This window comes from Musa acuminata, chromosome BXJ1-11 (genome assembly GCF_036884655.1).
Source record: "Musa acuminata AAA Group cultivar baxijiao chromosome BXJ1-11, Cavendish_Baxijiao_AAA, whole genome shotgun sequence".
Lineage (NCBI taxonomy): Eukaryota > Viridiplantae > Streptophyta > Magnoliopsida > Zingiberales > Musaceae > Musa > Musa acuminata.
Window position 1 is genome coordinate 32,563,672 of NC_088337.1, and position 17,780 is coordinate 32,581,451.

The window sequence follows — 17,780 nt, forward strand, 5'->3', positions numbered from 1 at the left end:
CAAGTAGCAGCACACATTTATTAATGCATGATTTAAATTTCTTCTGTTTTCAGTAGCCCAACTAGCAATCACTTCATACAATATGTGTTCTCAGATTATCTTGGAGGATTTTAACTGCTGTAATGTATGTTGCTGATAATCAATCTCATGTTAAGGACCACAAAGAGTAGATATGAGTCCTTTTGCCAACAAATGAGAGTACAACTTGGATGATATGTACTGATCTGTAGCTTTTGCTGTTGAAATGCAATGGTGTGGTTGTCATTCTACCATGACAGTCAGCCATTCATGGCTGAAAGTGCCAGTAAACCAATGATTGAATGAGCAAAAGAAATAGCCTTTCAGCAACGTTTCCTCGAGAACAAAGAAGTCTATATGTAGCAGTCAGTCTTAAGAAACAGGCTCACATATTTCTACAAGTTTTCTTCTTTTCAGAACCAGTTTAAGATTTCTTCTCAAGGTTCAAAGGAGAAACCCATTACAAAACCCCAACATGATTGGCATAAACTGCAGATTTTGTGGAGCAACATAGCAATTTATATCTGAAAGCTATAGCATAGTCATTTCTGGAGAGGGGATTGAGCCTCTGATATCTTCTTGTTGATCAACTCAGATGGAAGAGAAGACTTTTCTAATCGTTTTACTTAACGATGAATTTTATTCTAGACAAAAAAAGGAACAAAGTTGAATGCCAAGAACGTGGACTTTGACAATGGTGGAATTACCAACTCTTCGAGAACTGAAACAAAGTCGAATGTCAAACAGCTGATGGAAGCTGTAAGCTGCAAATGGATTCGTATCTTACAGACGAATTCAACCAATCCATCTAGAAAGCAAGAGAATTCATACAGAAGGGAAGAGTTCAACTGTTTATGGTCATAAGAAAATGACACTGCTTAGCAGAAGCTGATGCAGATGAGTTCATTACCAAGACAATGCACATGAACAAAGGAAACGAAGCTGATGTCTGCAGTGTAAGCAGAAAGAGGCCATGCAAACTAGAACATCAAACAGCTGTTTGAGGAACCAAATCTAAAACAGCAATGTTATGCAGGACCAGTGTTTCTTGAACTTGTCAATGCAGTGGAGAAATCATTCAGAAAAGATCATTCAGAAACTAATTCATAAATTTCATGCACAAATCTCATGGGTTGATGACACTGTATCCTAAATCTTTTCAGAAAGACAATGGAGATCACATTCTGCAAACAACCTTGTGTTTTCATATTTTAACAAGCAACTCATCTCTGTTCCAATTCAAGGAACAACTAGAACCACTGAAGCAGTAGCTAATGTTTAGGAAAGATTACTCTATCATTGTATGACACCTGTTTGATAAAGTCAACTTAATCACACATCAGTTGAGGAGTGAAGGAGCCAAGGAGCAGTCATGCCTCCCTTACACTTAGAGGCATCTAAGCGTTTTGAAGGGACAAAACTCTTTGGCGCTCCCACGCCCAAAACGGATAATCTCTCGTACCCCCAAGGTGTACCGAGACAGACCAGAGACCCTTTGGTGCTCCCACACAGTCTCTATCGATTGGACTGGATGAGCTAGACGGGTATCCCCCTCCAAGAGGCACCTTTTGGAGTTCCGTGACTCCAAAAGAGTAAATCCATGCGGGTTCGATCAAGATAAAAATGTCAAAGGTCTCGAAAAGAATATTTATAATTTTAAAAAATAAAAGATAAGTGGATTGATAGAAAAAAGAATTTTTATTTTTCTTATAAGATTTTTTAATTTTATGTTTATTAAAAAATAATATATATTTTTGATCCTAAATAGAAAATATTTAATTATAATATAAAAAATATCATTAAATTAGTCTTGATTATTCTTCGATAGGAGTGGAATGTGGGAGGTGGAGGACGAATCCATATCTTCCCTCCCAAAATGGCCCATTTCACCCCAAAAACAGTCGACTGAACAATTACCCTTTTTAGATCGTACAATCATATCGAAGCAGAACAATGTTAGTATATTCCTAACGTTAAATTAGGTCCAAATAATCGTCATGAACCGATACAAACCAGCAACAAGGCAAAAAGAGCGTCCTTTCAAGAAGACGACACTCTCGGATTAGATTGCTCTCCTCCAGCATCACCCGTTCCTCGAGATCGTCTACTCTCTCTCTCTCCCCCCGTGCCCTGGGGAAAAGTAAGAAGATAAAAAGCTGAAAGAGATCGAAGGGTGGAGTCAAAAGTACCAGGAGGAGTGGGAAGGAGTCGGTTGCCGATCCTTCCGAGCTGCTCCCTCCGAAATTTAGGGTTTTGGCGGTAGAACTCGGTCCTTCCTACCCCGAATCCCACCGACATCGGGGGGTCTGTACTTGCTTGGAGTTGGTTTGTGTGTCTCTGAGACGCTTTCTCCCGGTGTACGGATTCGGGTTGCAGGGTTGTCTCTCTCAGCTGGTTGTTGCCCATCGCGAGACTTGCTTTAATTGCTCCGAGTGGTTGGTACGGAGAGGGTTCTGGAACTTTCGTCTCTGGCGGGGTGGAAGTCTTCTAGGGCTGGAAAGTTGAAAGCTTTAGGGATCTTTTTTGTTAGTTTGTTTGGGTTGCTTGGTGGCGGCGGTGACGGTGGATGGGGAGTAGGAGAAGCTGGGGTGAGAGTCGAAGATGGTGAACTAGCTGTGGCCGGGATGCCGAGCTTTATTTCGTCGTCGACGGCGGTCCAGGACAAGTATGTGCATAGTCTCTTGATTCTCTGCTGTTTTGGTAACTCGGGTACCCTTCAATCTTTTGCTTGATTCGAGTTTAGTTGCTAAGTTCCATGGTTACCCATGGCTGCCCTCTTGAGATCATTTCTATAAGCTCTGGGATCGGAAGCTGTGGTATTTTCTTGATGGTATTGCTATTTGCTATGTGGACTATCTGCTTCTTTCTACAATAGTGACTATCAATAACATCAGCTCCTGTTCCAATCTATCGATTGGAAAAGAGATTTTTTGTAAGGATGATATTAGTAGATATTATATGAATATCATCTGCTGCTCTTGTTGGAATAAGATGCAAAAGCAGATATAAGATCACTGTGCAGAACATTTCGAATATTGGATTGCATGAAATTATTGGTGAAACATATTATATCATCTACCAACTCCATATTCGCATATGTTCTTGATCCTTATTAAAGTTGAAAAGTTGTGGCGACTTGCAAAGCTTGTGGAGAGACCAAAATGGTGGATCTAACATGTTATGCAAGTCTTGTCATTAATTTTGTTAGCTCAGATCGTGATGTTTTTGTCGAGACCCAACATAGTTCAAAACTAGATCCTAAATTGATGCAAGGCTTAGCCTAGTGGTGACTTCATGTCATGAAGGATCCTTCGGTCTTATTCATTGATATCCCTTTCTTACTCGAGTTATATCTGATCCATTAACTTTGTTGTGCTTGAATTGCTAGTCCAAAATATTTAGGTCCAAGTTAACAGTAACACACTCATCAAATCCTCATAACCCTCATAAGCCCATCTTAATTTTTGTCCACTTATGATGTGGGACTAAACCGGGGGTGTTACAAGTCTAGTGCATGTCAGTTCATTCCAGTAGCTATGTTGGCATGGGTTCATTCCAGTAGCATGTCGGTTTTCCGGACCATGCTGACATTTTCAGCACCATCTTAGCATGCATTCTTTGCTCCTAAGATACATATATGTATATAAGTTTGCATGTTTATATCTGTGTATGCCCTTTCGTTGGTCTACAGATCATGTAATGGCTAATATAGTTTGATTTCTTCATCAGCGGCACTGAGGAAAACACAACACATCCTTCTCGAGTATCTGACTTTGGCTTGCTTGAGCAGTCTACTGTATTTCATATAGGTGCTGCTTCTGACATCCGCAGGGGTGAGATATGTTTTTCTTCTTTTTTATTTTTAATTTATGGAATAGCCGAGTAACTATTATTTTTCTATTTCTGTCTGTTTGACTTGATAATTTTCTTTAGTAACTCGCTACCTCCACTAGCTTCTAAGTGTTGGGAAGGGAGAGAAGAAAAACCAAAAATCAAAAGAGAAATCCACTAGAGATTAATAGTCAAAAGAACATACCAAAAAGTCAATGCAAGATTAACGTGGTTCGACAAATCCTTACCTACATCCATGGAGAAAACCAGATTTTTCAATATATGAGATTAATTACAAAGCTCCTGAATTATCCTGACTTAAGTACGACTTTCCTTGTTCACCTCTCACATAAACTTGAAGAACTCTCTTTACCCTCTCTATTAACTCTAGTGATCACCCTTGGGAGCACCCAAATCGTCTTGCCTCTCTCTCTTCCATCGAAGCCCTGAGACTTAAATATATATTTATAGAAACAAATCTTAATTCACTAAAGAGTTTTAATTTAATTAGGACTCTATCAACTAATTTAAATACAATTAGAACTCTTAAAAAATACTTACTAACCCTAACACTAAGTGAAGCACATGATGTCATATTGCTATATAAATGTCAGTTTTGCCATTATCTTGTTTTCTAGAAAGATGTATCCAGGCCTAGTTGTACAAATTCAATTTCATAAATTCTTTTTCAAAGGAAACTTTTTTTTTTACATGTCTGAGTTCCTTCGTGGGAAATTTAAAGGTCTTTTTTTTTGGCTTGTGACAACAGAAATACCAACTTTTAAAATATCTGAAACATGAGGTAAGCAATATGAGAAGAATAGGAAGATATCTGACCATCGGAGCCATCTTAAGTACTTGATTATTTGGTGAAAGAAGATAATCTGAGATGGCTAAATATTTTATACTTGCTGGAACGCTGAAACTGATTAATCTTATTAACATTTTGTTGATCTCTTCTTTTGATATAAGTGGCAGCAGATTTTTATGTGTTCACAAAATGTTTCGACATGAGGCCTGTCATTGCTTATGTTTTATCATCTATACAGATCTGGCAGCTAGTGTGAAACAAAGCGGACAAACCTTTACTTCAAATATTTCTCAATCTGGTGTTCTCAGTAATGTAAGATTTTCCTTTTATTTTATTTTATTTTTTTGTGTGTGTATGTGTTATTAGGTGCATATGGTTACTTGCTGCTGGTAGAAAATATCCTCTTGATTTCTATTCCCATGATCGCAGCCTTTAGCTTCCTCTGGTACCACACCTGCTGTAAGGGTTGAGCCTTTGACCTCACCTCAACAAAAGGGTCAGCAACCTAAGCTGGTGTCATTTTCCAGCAGTCAATTTGAGAACTGGGGAGAGTCCACAATGGCAAATGCTAGTCCTAGGACAGATACTTCCACAGATGTGGACACTGATGACAAAAATCAGAGGGTGATTTACTTTTCTCTTTTGTTTATTAGATCACTAGATGCTTTATGCTGTATCATCAGAATATTAATTGTCTTTCTTTCTGCCATTTTCTGAAAGATGGAATAACATCTTGTTTTCTTAGTATATTTCTTTATCCTGCTTTGGTAACTTTTGTTGTTGCACGATGTTAAAGTACTATAAAACTGAATGTTATTTCACTGCATGCTTAAGTGAATTGCATAGAAGGCAGGCAAAACTTTAAGAACATCTTTCAGGCATTATGGAAGTGCATTACGTTCTACATGAAATACTAAGGTTTTGATGTTTCCGTATATGCTTAGATTTGTCTCTTGCCAATCATTTGGTTGTATTTTCATGGCCACTTATGTGTTCTTTTACCTTCAGTTTTTTTGTTTGCATCTTTCTGAAGTCCTCAAGATTACAAATGTTTCAATGACATGAATTGTACTGAATTAAGTCTATACATGTCTAAGAATTTGAGCTGATTCAGCAGTTCAGGAAAATAGTGGGTTGCTTTAGAGAGGGATTATTATGTTCTTGACAGCTTTGTCTTTGGAGACTTGGATTTCAATCCAAATGAGCTTGGTTGACTTCTGCATCATTTCCTTAAAGCTAAAAATGGGACCTGCAAAATTCTAAGGTGTACCCTATGATAAAATTTGCCCCTTTAAGTATTTTCTCTAATTGGAGGATACAAAGTATGCTAAGGAAGAATAAGGAGAAGATGAAATTAATCTGACTATTCTGATCTATTTGATTGCATAAAAGAACAAAAATCAATTGCATGATGTAGCTTTAGGGGCTTCCAGTATGCTGTATGTACAGTAAACATGTAACTTGTGGTAGAAGAGTTTTCTTTTTGGTAATATTGGAATCCCATAAATTTGAAGTAAAACACTAGAACTCTTTAAACTTGACTGATAATGGCTTAAGTATTCTCCCAATCATTTCTATAACCAAAATATAATTAAAAATTAAGACTACACCTTAAATTCACATTGCCCAAAGTTGGGGGGGGTTCTAAGACTACATGGTGGGATAAGCCTTGAGTTCTTTCTCGGTTCTTATATCTGTCACGGTAGGATGTAAACATTAGAGCTCTTTGTCCTCAAGTTGTTGTGATGACCTTGTTTTTTTGATGCAACAAACTCAAGGAGCATTTTTTTATTGCAGTTTTTGTAGAATAGTTGTTAAATGGTCCCGCACCATCCAATCTTGTGGAAGAATTTGGGATTTGCAGATAGTACTGAAATCTTCTTTGCTAATATCTCTTCATCTTTATTTTCTTGATTTGCTGAAGTCAAAAGTGTTGATTTATTGGCCAAATCAAGCTCCTGTTCCCTTCTTAACTATCTGGTGCATGCATGGTAACTATAAGTATATAACTTACTAGGATGATAAGTGGGTTCAAAAATGCTAATCGGTTTGTGTATATCAAGGATTAAAGTCCTAAATGCCAGTCCTATGTCAGTTGCCACTTGGACTGGTCCACCATGCTGCTGATATGGTATAGGCTATGTGTTGACACAGGCAGCTGCAAGGGGAAAAATAAAAGTGGAAGAAGAGAAAAAAGGAAGAAGAGGAACTTTGTTGTATCTGCTCGATCATCTGTCATCGAGAGGAGACCAACCAATACTACCTAAGCTTCAAAAGGAAGGTGATATACGTTTCTATTTCAATTTTTTAAAGCTTGACGGTTTGAGCAGCAGGATGGTGAAGTGGATAGGGGCAGACAATGGAGAAATAATGAACTATGCACCTCACATTGAACAAGAGAAGAGAAGGAGCTTAAATGAATCAGTTTGGTCAATTTATTATTCAATCTATTTCAGTATTATATCAAATCAGATCTGTATGATGTACATTGTTCATTCAGGCCAAGACATGTTTGGTCCAGGGATTGGACTTTATTGTGAATGGGGCCAATGACTAAGTGATCCTAGATTTTCAATAAACATGTTGAAAGCTGAGCCAATTGAAAAGTAAGAAACCATCAAATGGTTTTTCTTTTCAAAGATTGTAAACCATATGCCATATTGTGATGACCATGATTACTTGTTTAGTGTAGGCATCTTATTGCCCTAGGTTTTGACTGATTAGCTGATATTTACTATGACCAATGGATCTAAATGGAACATGCTATTGTTTTGTTTACTCATTAGAGGTATATGTATATATATCCTCCTGTTGTTTTCAAAATGGAATGTCTTTTAGGTATTGAAATTTTGATACCTTTTGTGGCTAAGGTTTTTTTTCTCCTAAATTACAGTCAGAACGAGGACAACTTGCTGCCGTTGCAGCATCTGATTCTAGTGACAGATCGAAGGACAAAACACTGGACCAAAAGGTACTATATTTGTTGTATTTTCCAGTTAGTTGGTGCTTTCATGTATTAGTCAGAGGTATAAATGTATTTATTTATATCGATATGCTTTTGCAGACACTTCGTCGACTTGCTCAAAATCGTGAAGCTGCCAGAAAGAGTCGGTTAAGGAAAAAGGTAGTTTGTGTACTTTTTTGTTGCAAGTTTTAATGTTGCTTTTTGGTAGCATCTATAAGATTATCATGGTATGTTCTTGGAGAAAAAGAAAACACTTCTTAGTTCTAAGCGCTTATTTGGAACTAGTGGACATCAGGTGCATATCACTACTGTTAATTCTCCATCTATCAATCCTGATTGAATTGTTTGCATTTAGGAAAATATTTGTGTAATTACAATTTACAATAGCTTTGCTCCCATTTTCTTGATTTTTAGGCATGACAAATAAGTTAGGTTAAGAATTCATTGGAAAAGCAATGTAATTTCCAATATCAGTCATTTGCCGAACAAGTAGTATTTCTTTTTCCCTTATGTTAACTGGATTTTTATGTTAACTTCAGTGAGGTACATTTTCAATAAATTATATATTTACACCTTCTTTACGAAATTACAAGGCATATGTGCAACAACTAGAGAGTAGTCGGCTGAAGCTTACTCAACTTGAGCAGGAGCTTCAAAGAGCTCGCCAGCAGGTGTGGTATTCATTCTTTTCTGGACTATTTCGTTTCTATTTTATTCATGTCACTTCTATCATGAACAATATGGATTACATAACCAGGCTGTTATGCTATTTTTTGTTTTTTCGGCAGGGAATTTTTATTTCTAGCTCAGGAGATCAAACCCATGCCATGGGTGGAAATGGTAATTTCTTTTTGCATTATTCCTTAATCTGATGTTGTGTTCAGAATAGCCTTGCCAACAGCATTGATAACACAAACATATTTAAACTTCAAAGATGGCCTTAGTGCATTTGTTCCAAATAGTTATTTCCTCCATGCCAGTTGTACTTTTTGTCAATACGTAAGCCTAATATATTCGGTCAGCAGCAATTAGAGAAAAGTAGCATAGAAAGGGTTTGCAAAACTTCATTCTGCAACAAAGTAGTTTTGTTTCAAGCACAGGATAATTTGATCATCAAATTGCAACTTTTTTTTATTGTCTGTATGAGGACTCCAATTTTCTTTTCTCCATGGTATCCGTGGTATTATAATGCAAAAAAATATCTAATATTTCGTTATGGTTCTACTTTTTGGCCAAGCTGGATGGTTAATATGTGATTAACTTGTACACAAAAAGCCACTTACAAGGTTGTCTTAGGTTCAATTTTCCTTGAGACTGCCTAACTGCGTTTCCTTCGCACGGTAAATTCAAAATTGCATCATAAATTTATTTACTTGTTTACCTACCACTGTTGCAAGCTTCTATAAATTTTGTGTTCTAATTTAATTGCCTACTCTCCAAGAATGGCTATCATTTTAAAACATCATTGCAGGGGCCTTGGCTTTTGATGTAGAGTATGCACGATGGCTTGATGATCATAACCGGCAGATCAGTGAACTGAGGACTGCAGTGAATGCTCATGCGAGTGAAAATGATCTACGTGTTATTGTCGATGGCATCATGACACATTATGAAGAAATATTTCGGCTGAAGGGTGTTGCCGCCAAGGCAGATGTTTTTCACATATCATCAGGCATGTGGAAGACACCAGCCGAAAGGTGTTTTTTATGGCTGGGGGGTTTCCGTTCATCTGAGCTTCTAAAGGTGCTGAATTTTTTATACACTGTATTTATAATCAAGGTTTGCCGTACCGGACTGTACCGCCCGGTACGGGCGGTACGTACCGGTCCGACAGACTAGCGGTACACGGACCGTTCCGTACCGTACCGATACTGTAGCAGTATACAGTAACACTGTAACAGTGTACAGTAACACTGTAGCAGTGTACAGTGCTCGGTACACGTGAGCGTACCGCTCGGTACACCTGGGTGTACCGAGCGGTATACCGTACCGTACCGGTACCGAGCCCGGGTCGAAACGCCGGTACGGTACGGTACGGCGAACCTTGTTTATAATAGATATATTTTTTATACCCTCCTTTCTTTGTGCCACAAAAAAACCTAATCAAGCAAATGGCTGTATAATGGAATAAATCCAAATTAGCTTAGGTTTTTCATTAGAATTTCTAAGATGTAACTTTGCAGCTACTAGTAAATCAGCTGGAGCCGCTTACCGAGCAGCAGTTGATGGGCATATGCAACCTCCAGCAGTCATCACAACAGGCTGAAGATGCTCTCTCTCAAGGGATGGAGGCATTGCATCAGTCCTTGGCAGAAACATTGGCTGGCTCTCTCGGTCCCTCAGGATCTACAGGGAATGTTGCAAACTACATGGGCCAGATGGCTATGGCTATGGGGAAACTTGGAACTCTTGAGACTTTTCTTCGCCAGGTAAATGATCTTCTTGCTCAAATTTGCTGCTCTTAATTCGTCAGGATGTTGCATAAAGCCATAAACTATTGTAGCATCTAGTCTACTGCATGCTCTGAATTAATTGTCTATTGTACAACATGGTATGTTCATTTCTTTGGTCAGTCTGAAGTTCTTGTTATTTGAGATTAGCTTATTGTATCATTTTTCCCAGGCGGACAACCTGCGACAGCAAACCCTGCAACAAATGATCCGGATATTAACTACCCGTCAGTCTGCACGGGCGCTTCTTGCCATAAGCGATTACTTCTCACGACTTCGCGCCCTAAGCTCCCTTTGGCTTGCTCGGCCTCGCGAGTAAGATGCCAAATGTGATTGCTCCATTCTACTTGACAACACTATTCCCAATTGAAGGGCCAATTGGCAGAAAAATCTATCTTATTGGTATCATAATTGACTCCTGTATCATGGATGGCTGGTTGGTTGCACTCTTAGAGTCTCAGACACCGGGCATGGAGCTAAATCTAACTCGGTTCATGTATAGCAAAATCGGTCGTCGATGCTCATGCAATGTACCATTTGCTTGTGTAAAAAAAAATACCATCTATGTTGTCGTTCTGTATGCTAGAGATGATCAATGCAATAATAGTTCAGCATATTTATGGCTAAAATTTCATCTGTTCCTTGTTCTTTCCACAAGGAAGAACTAATCGTTGCAAGTGTTTGATGGTATCCATGACATGGATGTGACTGCACAGAGGTTACTAAGAGCATCTGCGTTTTTTCCAAGCATATGAATTTGTGATGATTAAGACATTATATCTGTGGTAAGAACACTGCGTAGTAAATCTTTTTGCATCAGTGTCCGGAGGGTGTTTGATTAAAAGCCTAGTGTTTGTACGCAGGATGTCGTTTCTCTTGCGACTCTGTGCAGTGAACTCATATCGCAAGTGATCAATGGATTGAAAGCTATCTTATGTAAATAATATAAAATCTTTACCTAATTATTTCCCACAAAAAATTTCTTTACCTATATATATATATATATATATATATATATATATATATATATATATATATATATATATCTCATCTATAAGAATGGGCTAATAATTAATCTAAATATTTCGGAAATTCAAAAAGAAACGCAATGGAGATCCTTAAAATTAGGTGAGTTGAGATCCTTAAAATTGGCTCAATGGAGAGCAGATGTAACGAGTGGTGGCCGTGGTTGCACCCTCTTCCATCAGTCACATGGCGTGCAGCAAGCTTCTTCTATAAATCCATGTATTAAGGTCGAGGGAAGACGTCCGCAAGCCTCCCTCTCCAAGGGACAACCATGGAGAACCGCTTGGAGGTACAGCATTCGGTGAACCCTAGGAAAAACGAGGCCTCTTTTTGGTTTTTTTTTGTTTCTCCCCTTTCATTATTGACAAGATTCGATTTGAAATCGTTTTCAATCGTTTTCTAATCATTAAATCATACGAACCTTTCTTTCCTTCGGAAAAATGAGGCCTCTTTTTTTTTTTTCCCTTTCGTTATCGACAAGATTCGATTTGAAATCGTTTTCTAATCATTGAATCATATGAACCGTTCTTTCCTTTTGCATTGTGGCATTTATTTTGTTGGTGGTTCATTTCGTTTATTCTCCTTGTTGGATGACTAAGAGTCATTTGGATCATGTCATGTAAATTTTGACTTCTTTTTCCACTTCAATCTCTCTCTCTCTCTCTCTCTCTCTCATTTTAATTTTTTTACCCAAGAAATCTGTTTAATATATGCCCTGACTTGGAGTTTTCTTATTTGGAGAATGTTGGATCATTTCTTTCAACATTCCATTCTTTTTTTCTTTATGGAAGCAAGCTTTTCTCTTGTTTTAAATTATGATTAACCTGTCTACTTTACATAGCACAGGTATTTTGACCGGTAAATTGGAGATTCAAATCTGTGCTTGTTCATAGACTACTACCATGATACATAATATGATTTTTCTTCCCTTTTGAAGTAGATATCATAGGCTACTACTACCATAATATAATACATAGTATGATTTTTCTTCTCTTTTTTTTTTTTTTTTTTTTTTGTCCTTTTGAAGTCTATCAACTGCTCAATTAGTGTCGAGAATGATGTTGGTCGTGGTATGGCACGCACTTATTAAAGGTTGGGGGTCCAATAAATTTTACATTTAAAATACTAGTCTGATGGACATGGTGGTGTCCGAGACCTACTTATTAGAGATTAAGAGTTCAAAACTCTTATTTAATGTATGTTTGAATATGCCAACTAGCCTATCTAGCAAAAGCCTCGACCTTGATAGTAAGATGTTGAGATCAGATCCCGTTTTCATCATTTACCCTTTGCAAGATAAAAAAGAAAAAAATAGTGCCAAGAGAGATGGAAATTTAGATGCATATGAAACCTTGTTTCTTTTTCTTTATTTTCTGCAATCAGATCAGTGCTCCAGTTTCTTTCACAACTATAAAAAACTAGGTACCATTTCCTGATTTCTGCATGTCTCAAGGAACTGGTCATGCTGAGCTTCTGTGTTCAGTTCCAAGTTTATCGGATGTTTATTGCTAGAGATACTGCCTCAATGTTGCGATCCATATCGGATGTCTATTACTAGAGATACTGCCTCAATGTTGCGATCCTTAAGCATCCTGCACTACAAAATTTAAGGATGCTTTAGCATTCTCATTATTGATCTTCCTGTTTAAAATGTGAAAGCTATGCTTACCAGAGATACTGCCTCAATGTTGTGATCCTTAGACATCCTGCACTACAAAATTTAAGGATGCTTTAGCATTCTCATTATTGATCTTCCTGTTTAAATTGTGAAATCTATGCTTACCAGAGATACTGCCTCAATGTTGTGATCCTTAAACATTCTGCACTACATTTAAGGGTGCTTTAGCATTCTCATTATTGATCTTCCTATTAAAATTTGAAAGCTATGCCCTCTACTCATCTGCTTACCATTTAAGTTGTTTCTTTCAGAACACGGGTTGGATGTCTGTTCCTCAGTTTGGAGGATGGGATAAAAATACAGATTATTCAATGGTATTTTCGCGAGCTCGTGCAAATAAGAAGCATCACAAGGCTGGGATGAGGCCCTCCAGCCTTGGAAATGCAGAGGAACTCATGGCTTACCAACAGTGTCAAAATGATGCCCCCTCCATGGTAAATGATGCCCCCACCATGGTAAATGATTCTCACCTCATCTCATTTGCTTTCACTGTGTTATCTGAAATTTACAGTTCATGAATTGAATGGTTATTTGCTTGTTTATTCTGTTCTAGACTTGGAAGCAAAGTTGACAAATTCATGTACTGGTAGGGTACCGATCAGGATTTGGACCAGTATTGTATCAGTTTGTCCTGGTGTATGGTACACCGATACATACTGACTTTCAAAAAAATCCTGAAAAAAAGAAAAAGAAACTACCTTGTAGAGGGCCTGTACCATCCTGTACTGGTGGTATTATCCCTGTATTGCCCTGACAGAGATCAGCGTACCTGGTGGTATGGACCCTGTACTGGGTATCTCGCCCAGTTTTCCCTGGTCTACATATCAGTAAGCTACTGGACCGACGGATACCATCCATAGGATACCTTACCAAACCGGGCAGCATTACAAACATTGCTCGTAAGCAACGCTCTCATGTAGGAATCTTCCATGTTTATCTGCAAATGAGTACAGGTTGCACCACCTAAGGACCAAAAGATTTTATTCATTCATCAATTTGAATAGATTAAAAATTTAAATGTTCTTACATTGACGATCATCAAATCAATTTGTGGCAATACTGGCACCAATGTCAGTGACTCCTGTCATTTGGTTTAGGTCATAGATGACTACAATCTGATCTTAAACTGTCACTAACTGAAGCTGAAAGCCCAAGAAAACTAATCAGATTTACAGCAATACAGGATGCCTTAGTTCCTTAGTTTACTAATGTATAGATTGACACATTTAAGAACTTCCAATAGGATTCTCTTCATGTGAGATGGAAGTTTGAGAATAATAGATATCTTAGCTGTTGCTATGAGCATCATTTCTTGTTGCATAAAGGTGGTGCCTGCAGAAGGTTATGCAACACCTCACACATCCTTCATTCATATCTAAGTTCATAAATTTTGTATGTTTCAAGGATCACAAGATTGAGGCAGTATATACAATTGTATTTTTGTTTTATGTAGCATATTTTGATTGCCTGAAAGGTGCTCCCTATGACATCCAGTTGAGTTTATCACTTCAGTTTGAGATGAAATCTCAAATGTGATCAAATCAATTTTGATAGACTGAAAGTTTATATGTTCTTTTAAGGAAGGTTCTTGAACCAATTTTGATGGCAATATTGGCACTAGCATCAGTGAAACCTGTGTTATTCGATCATAGATGTCTTAGGTCATAGATTGAAGCTGAAAGTCCAAAACATTGTGCTGTATCTAATAGACACAGGTGAACCATCTTTTCAGTAGTACTCAAGAAAGGCAATCAGATCTACTGCAGACTGCAGGATGTAGTATAGTTCCTTGTTTAGTAATACTCACAGATAGACACCATATTTAAGAACTTGCAATGAGATTCTCTCCATGTAAGATGAAGTTTGAGGATAGTAGATATCTTAGATGTTGTTATATGATTTCTTGTTGCATATAGGTTGTGCATGCAGTAGGTTAGGCACCACCTCACACATCGTACATTCATATGTAAGTTCATAGTTTTTTAATCTATCAAGGATCACAACATTGAGGCAGTATATGTGCAATTACATTTTTTGTTTTGTGTGGCATGTTTGATTGCCTGGAAGTAACTTCGTCACTTCAGGTTGAGGTGAAGTCTCAAGTGAGATCACGATCTGAAGAGAATAACTTATGCTTTGATTAAAATCCTTGAACTTCACCTTACGGAAAACTGAAGCCACTGTAGAAGAACTTACTTCTAACAGATATTGATTATGCCAAATGGACTAAACATTGTATGAAATCATAAAGCAAAACATAGTAAGTTATTTGAGTTTTCTCTAGACTTAAAACACATTCTGTGCTATTGCTGTCACTCTTCCTATGTATTCAAAAAATTAGAATGGAAATGGTGCCATCAAATCTTTGAATTTTCCCAGTCAATATTTGTAGCATTAAGCTATCAATACCAGTATGTACTGGCTGATCTGATATTAGCACCAACTGGTATACTAAAAAGAAATAATAAAAGCATGTTTATATGTTGAAATATATTTGGTATCAGTATAACAGTTGGTTAAACCTTTAAATGGGATACTATTCACAACAGCCACATATATTAGGTGACTCTCCTGGATGCTTAACAGTCCTCAATCACTGAAGGACAAAAGCATTTAGGCAGGCCTTAAATCCAAGTTTTTCTTAGATCTTTTCTTGATTGAAAGAAACAATCTAGACATGAAGAGAAGTTTCAAATCTATGCATCCAAGCATATGCTGGTTCTTTTTCTTGTTCAACATGAAGAGAAGTTTCAAATCTATGCATGAAAGAAATATATTTGCACTGTGCAATCATAAAGAAACTTGGTTATCTTATATGTTCAACTTGATTATTTTTCATGGAAAAATCAATTTTCAATGCAACAAAAGCTTGCTTTCATGGAAATTGAAGTTTTCAACATTTTCTGAAATGGTAGATGAACAGTGTATAGCTGTCCCTGTAAGCAACACAATTCCAATTGTATTTTGGTCATCATGAAACCATAGATCAGGATTATCTTATCAAATTAATCATGTAGTTGCTAAATGGTTTGTTTCCAAAAGGATCAACTAGTCAATGGATCATCTCTTTCGCTTAACAAGAGAGGTTTCTGGATCTTAAGAGTTGAGACAGTGAACAGAGGCTAAACCAAGTATGAAAATACTTGTGCAATTTAATAGATAAGGAGATAAGTATCAAAATGGTCTATCCCCTTCATTTGCGCTAACAATGTAACTGATAGGTTAAATTTATGCTTTTTCACATGGTCTTTTAAACACCCATTTAGATATATTCCCAGGTGGTAAATCAGTATGAGTCAACTTGTTATTGGAGATTATTGATTGGAAAAAATGATGTCAATGCCCTAATAACACATCAAAGTCAGATCCTTAAAAAGAGAACAATTTTAAAATAGGTAATATCCCCTAGCTTCAAAATCACATTAATTAGGATTTCACCCACTTCAGTGTTATCTTCTAGGAACTACTATATTGGTGTTTTAGGTGCATCCAATGAAGGAATTTTCAGAATTAATCTGTAGAAGCATCTCATGGTAACAATAATATGTTCTTGGTAAAATGGGGTTATCTCATTTGATGTATGCTTCCAACATAAATCTAAGATAAAGTTTTGTTCTCTTGGCCAGCCAGTTTCTGGTATGCCTTATCAATAACTTATGAGGATCCAAGCTTTCGACCTTATCAAATGAGAGTATTGAGATATATAAAGCTCAAAAATCTAGTTTTAGCTGCACAGGGCTGCCCTCTAAACAAATCTTTTATTTAAGACCTACAAGGGTCTTTGGGACCAATTCGAGGATCAACATATGAATTAATAGCTTCATACATCCTTGTCTACCATGACATACTCCACACGATTCAATGTTTAACACAAATGAAGAGATTTTTTTTGTTTTTTCATCTTTCATGGGTCTATATAATTATTTTGAAAAACTCATTATATTCAAAACGTCTGAGCTTTCTAAACCATGAGAAATTGTCTGTTTTGGGATGGGTCTTACATGATTTTATCCTTGGCCCCAAAAGGCACATCTAGAATTAAATATGATCGTCATAGCCCCTAGTTAGGGAGTCAAGGCCTCTTCAACCCTATAGCGGGTATCATCTGATAAGATCCACACTAGCAGTTACTGTTATTACCTCTCTAAGCCACAAGAACTACATGCTTTTGGGGTTGACCCTACATGATTTTGCTCTTTTGAGGTGGAGTGGTGGATCTCAAAAGGCACCTCTAAGTGTATAATCACCTTTGGACTATTTTAGACCTTGTTCTTCAACTCTCCAATCAATGTGAGACTAAATATGACCTTATCACTCATGTTGATTAGAATCTTTATAAAATTGAGCAAAATCTAGCATCAATGTTATTCATGAGCATAACTTGGTACTGTGATTTTGCATGTATATAAAAGCCGTGTATACTACTGTATGAAAACATGGAACACCGGTGTCCCTCTTAAACTTGGTAATATGACATGTTAACAGCAAACCAAAAATACAAAATCTTTCCAAAAAGGGTTGCTTATATACATCTACTTCAAGATATGCATAGATTGTTATGCACATTAGTCATCAATGAAATTGCTTGAATTAAGTAGGAATTTGCTCCAACAATTATGACAAGCTTTCCAAAAAGGTGGTTTAGCAAAAGCTGGGTTCTCATTCACACACAACATTTATATGCAGAAAAGGAAGAAGTCTCTGCACTATCTCAGATGCTGCATCATGCCAGATTTTTCTCTACACTGAAAATTGAAGACAAATTGCATAGAACTGATTGTAAATGAAGACATATTGAGTCTCCCTATGATACGATTCAACAATGTATTTATTCTTCAGCATTTTTTTTTTTAATCTATTTATGTGGTGACTGTGTTTTTACCTTGTATCTAAGATTATGTTGACAAATGCCGGAAAATAAATATCCCCTAGATTATGCGAACAGATCATGACAATGTATCGTTTGGTGGCAGATCATGACAATGTTTCAACACTCATTAT

The 17,780-nt window shown here is 37.1% G+C and overlaps 1 protein-coding gene and 1 long non-coding RNA gene across 2 annotated transcripts; both read left to right on the plus strand.

Annotated features, from left to right (window-relative positions):
* Positions 1 to 2,028: 2,028 nt before the first annotated feature.
* Positions 2,029 to 10,704, plus strand: LOC135597767 (transcription factor TGA2.2-like). Its single transcript, XM_065091199.1, has 11 exons — positions 2,029 to 2,683; positions 3,748 to 3,851; positions 4,899 to 4,972; positions 5,090 to 5,284; positions 7,554 to 7,631; positions 7,725 to 7,784; positions 8,219 to 8,296; positions 8,414 to 8,465; positions 9,097 to 9,368; positions 9,809 to 10,054; positions 10,248 to 10,704. The coding sequence occupies exons 1-11, from the start codon at positions 2,643 to 2,645 to the stop codon at positions 10,392 to 10,394; spliced, it is 1,347 nt and encodes a 448-aa protein (XP_064947271.1). The 5' UTR covers positions 2,029 to 2,642; the 3' UTR covers positions 10,395 to 10,704.
* Positions 10,705 to 11,244: 540 nt separating this feature from the next.
* LOC135596675 (uncharacterized) lies at positions 11,245 to 17,660 on the plus strand. Its single transcript, XR_010480996.1, has 3 exons — positions 11,245 to 11,390; positions 13,031 to 13,234; positions 17,466 to 17,660. It is a non-coding gene; the product is annotated as an uncharacterized LOC135596675 (long non-coding RNA).
* Positions 17,661 to 17,780: the final 120 nt, after the last annotated feature.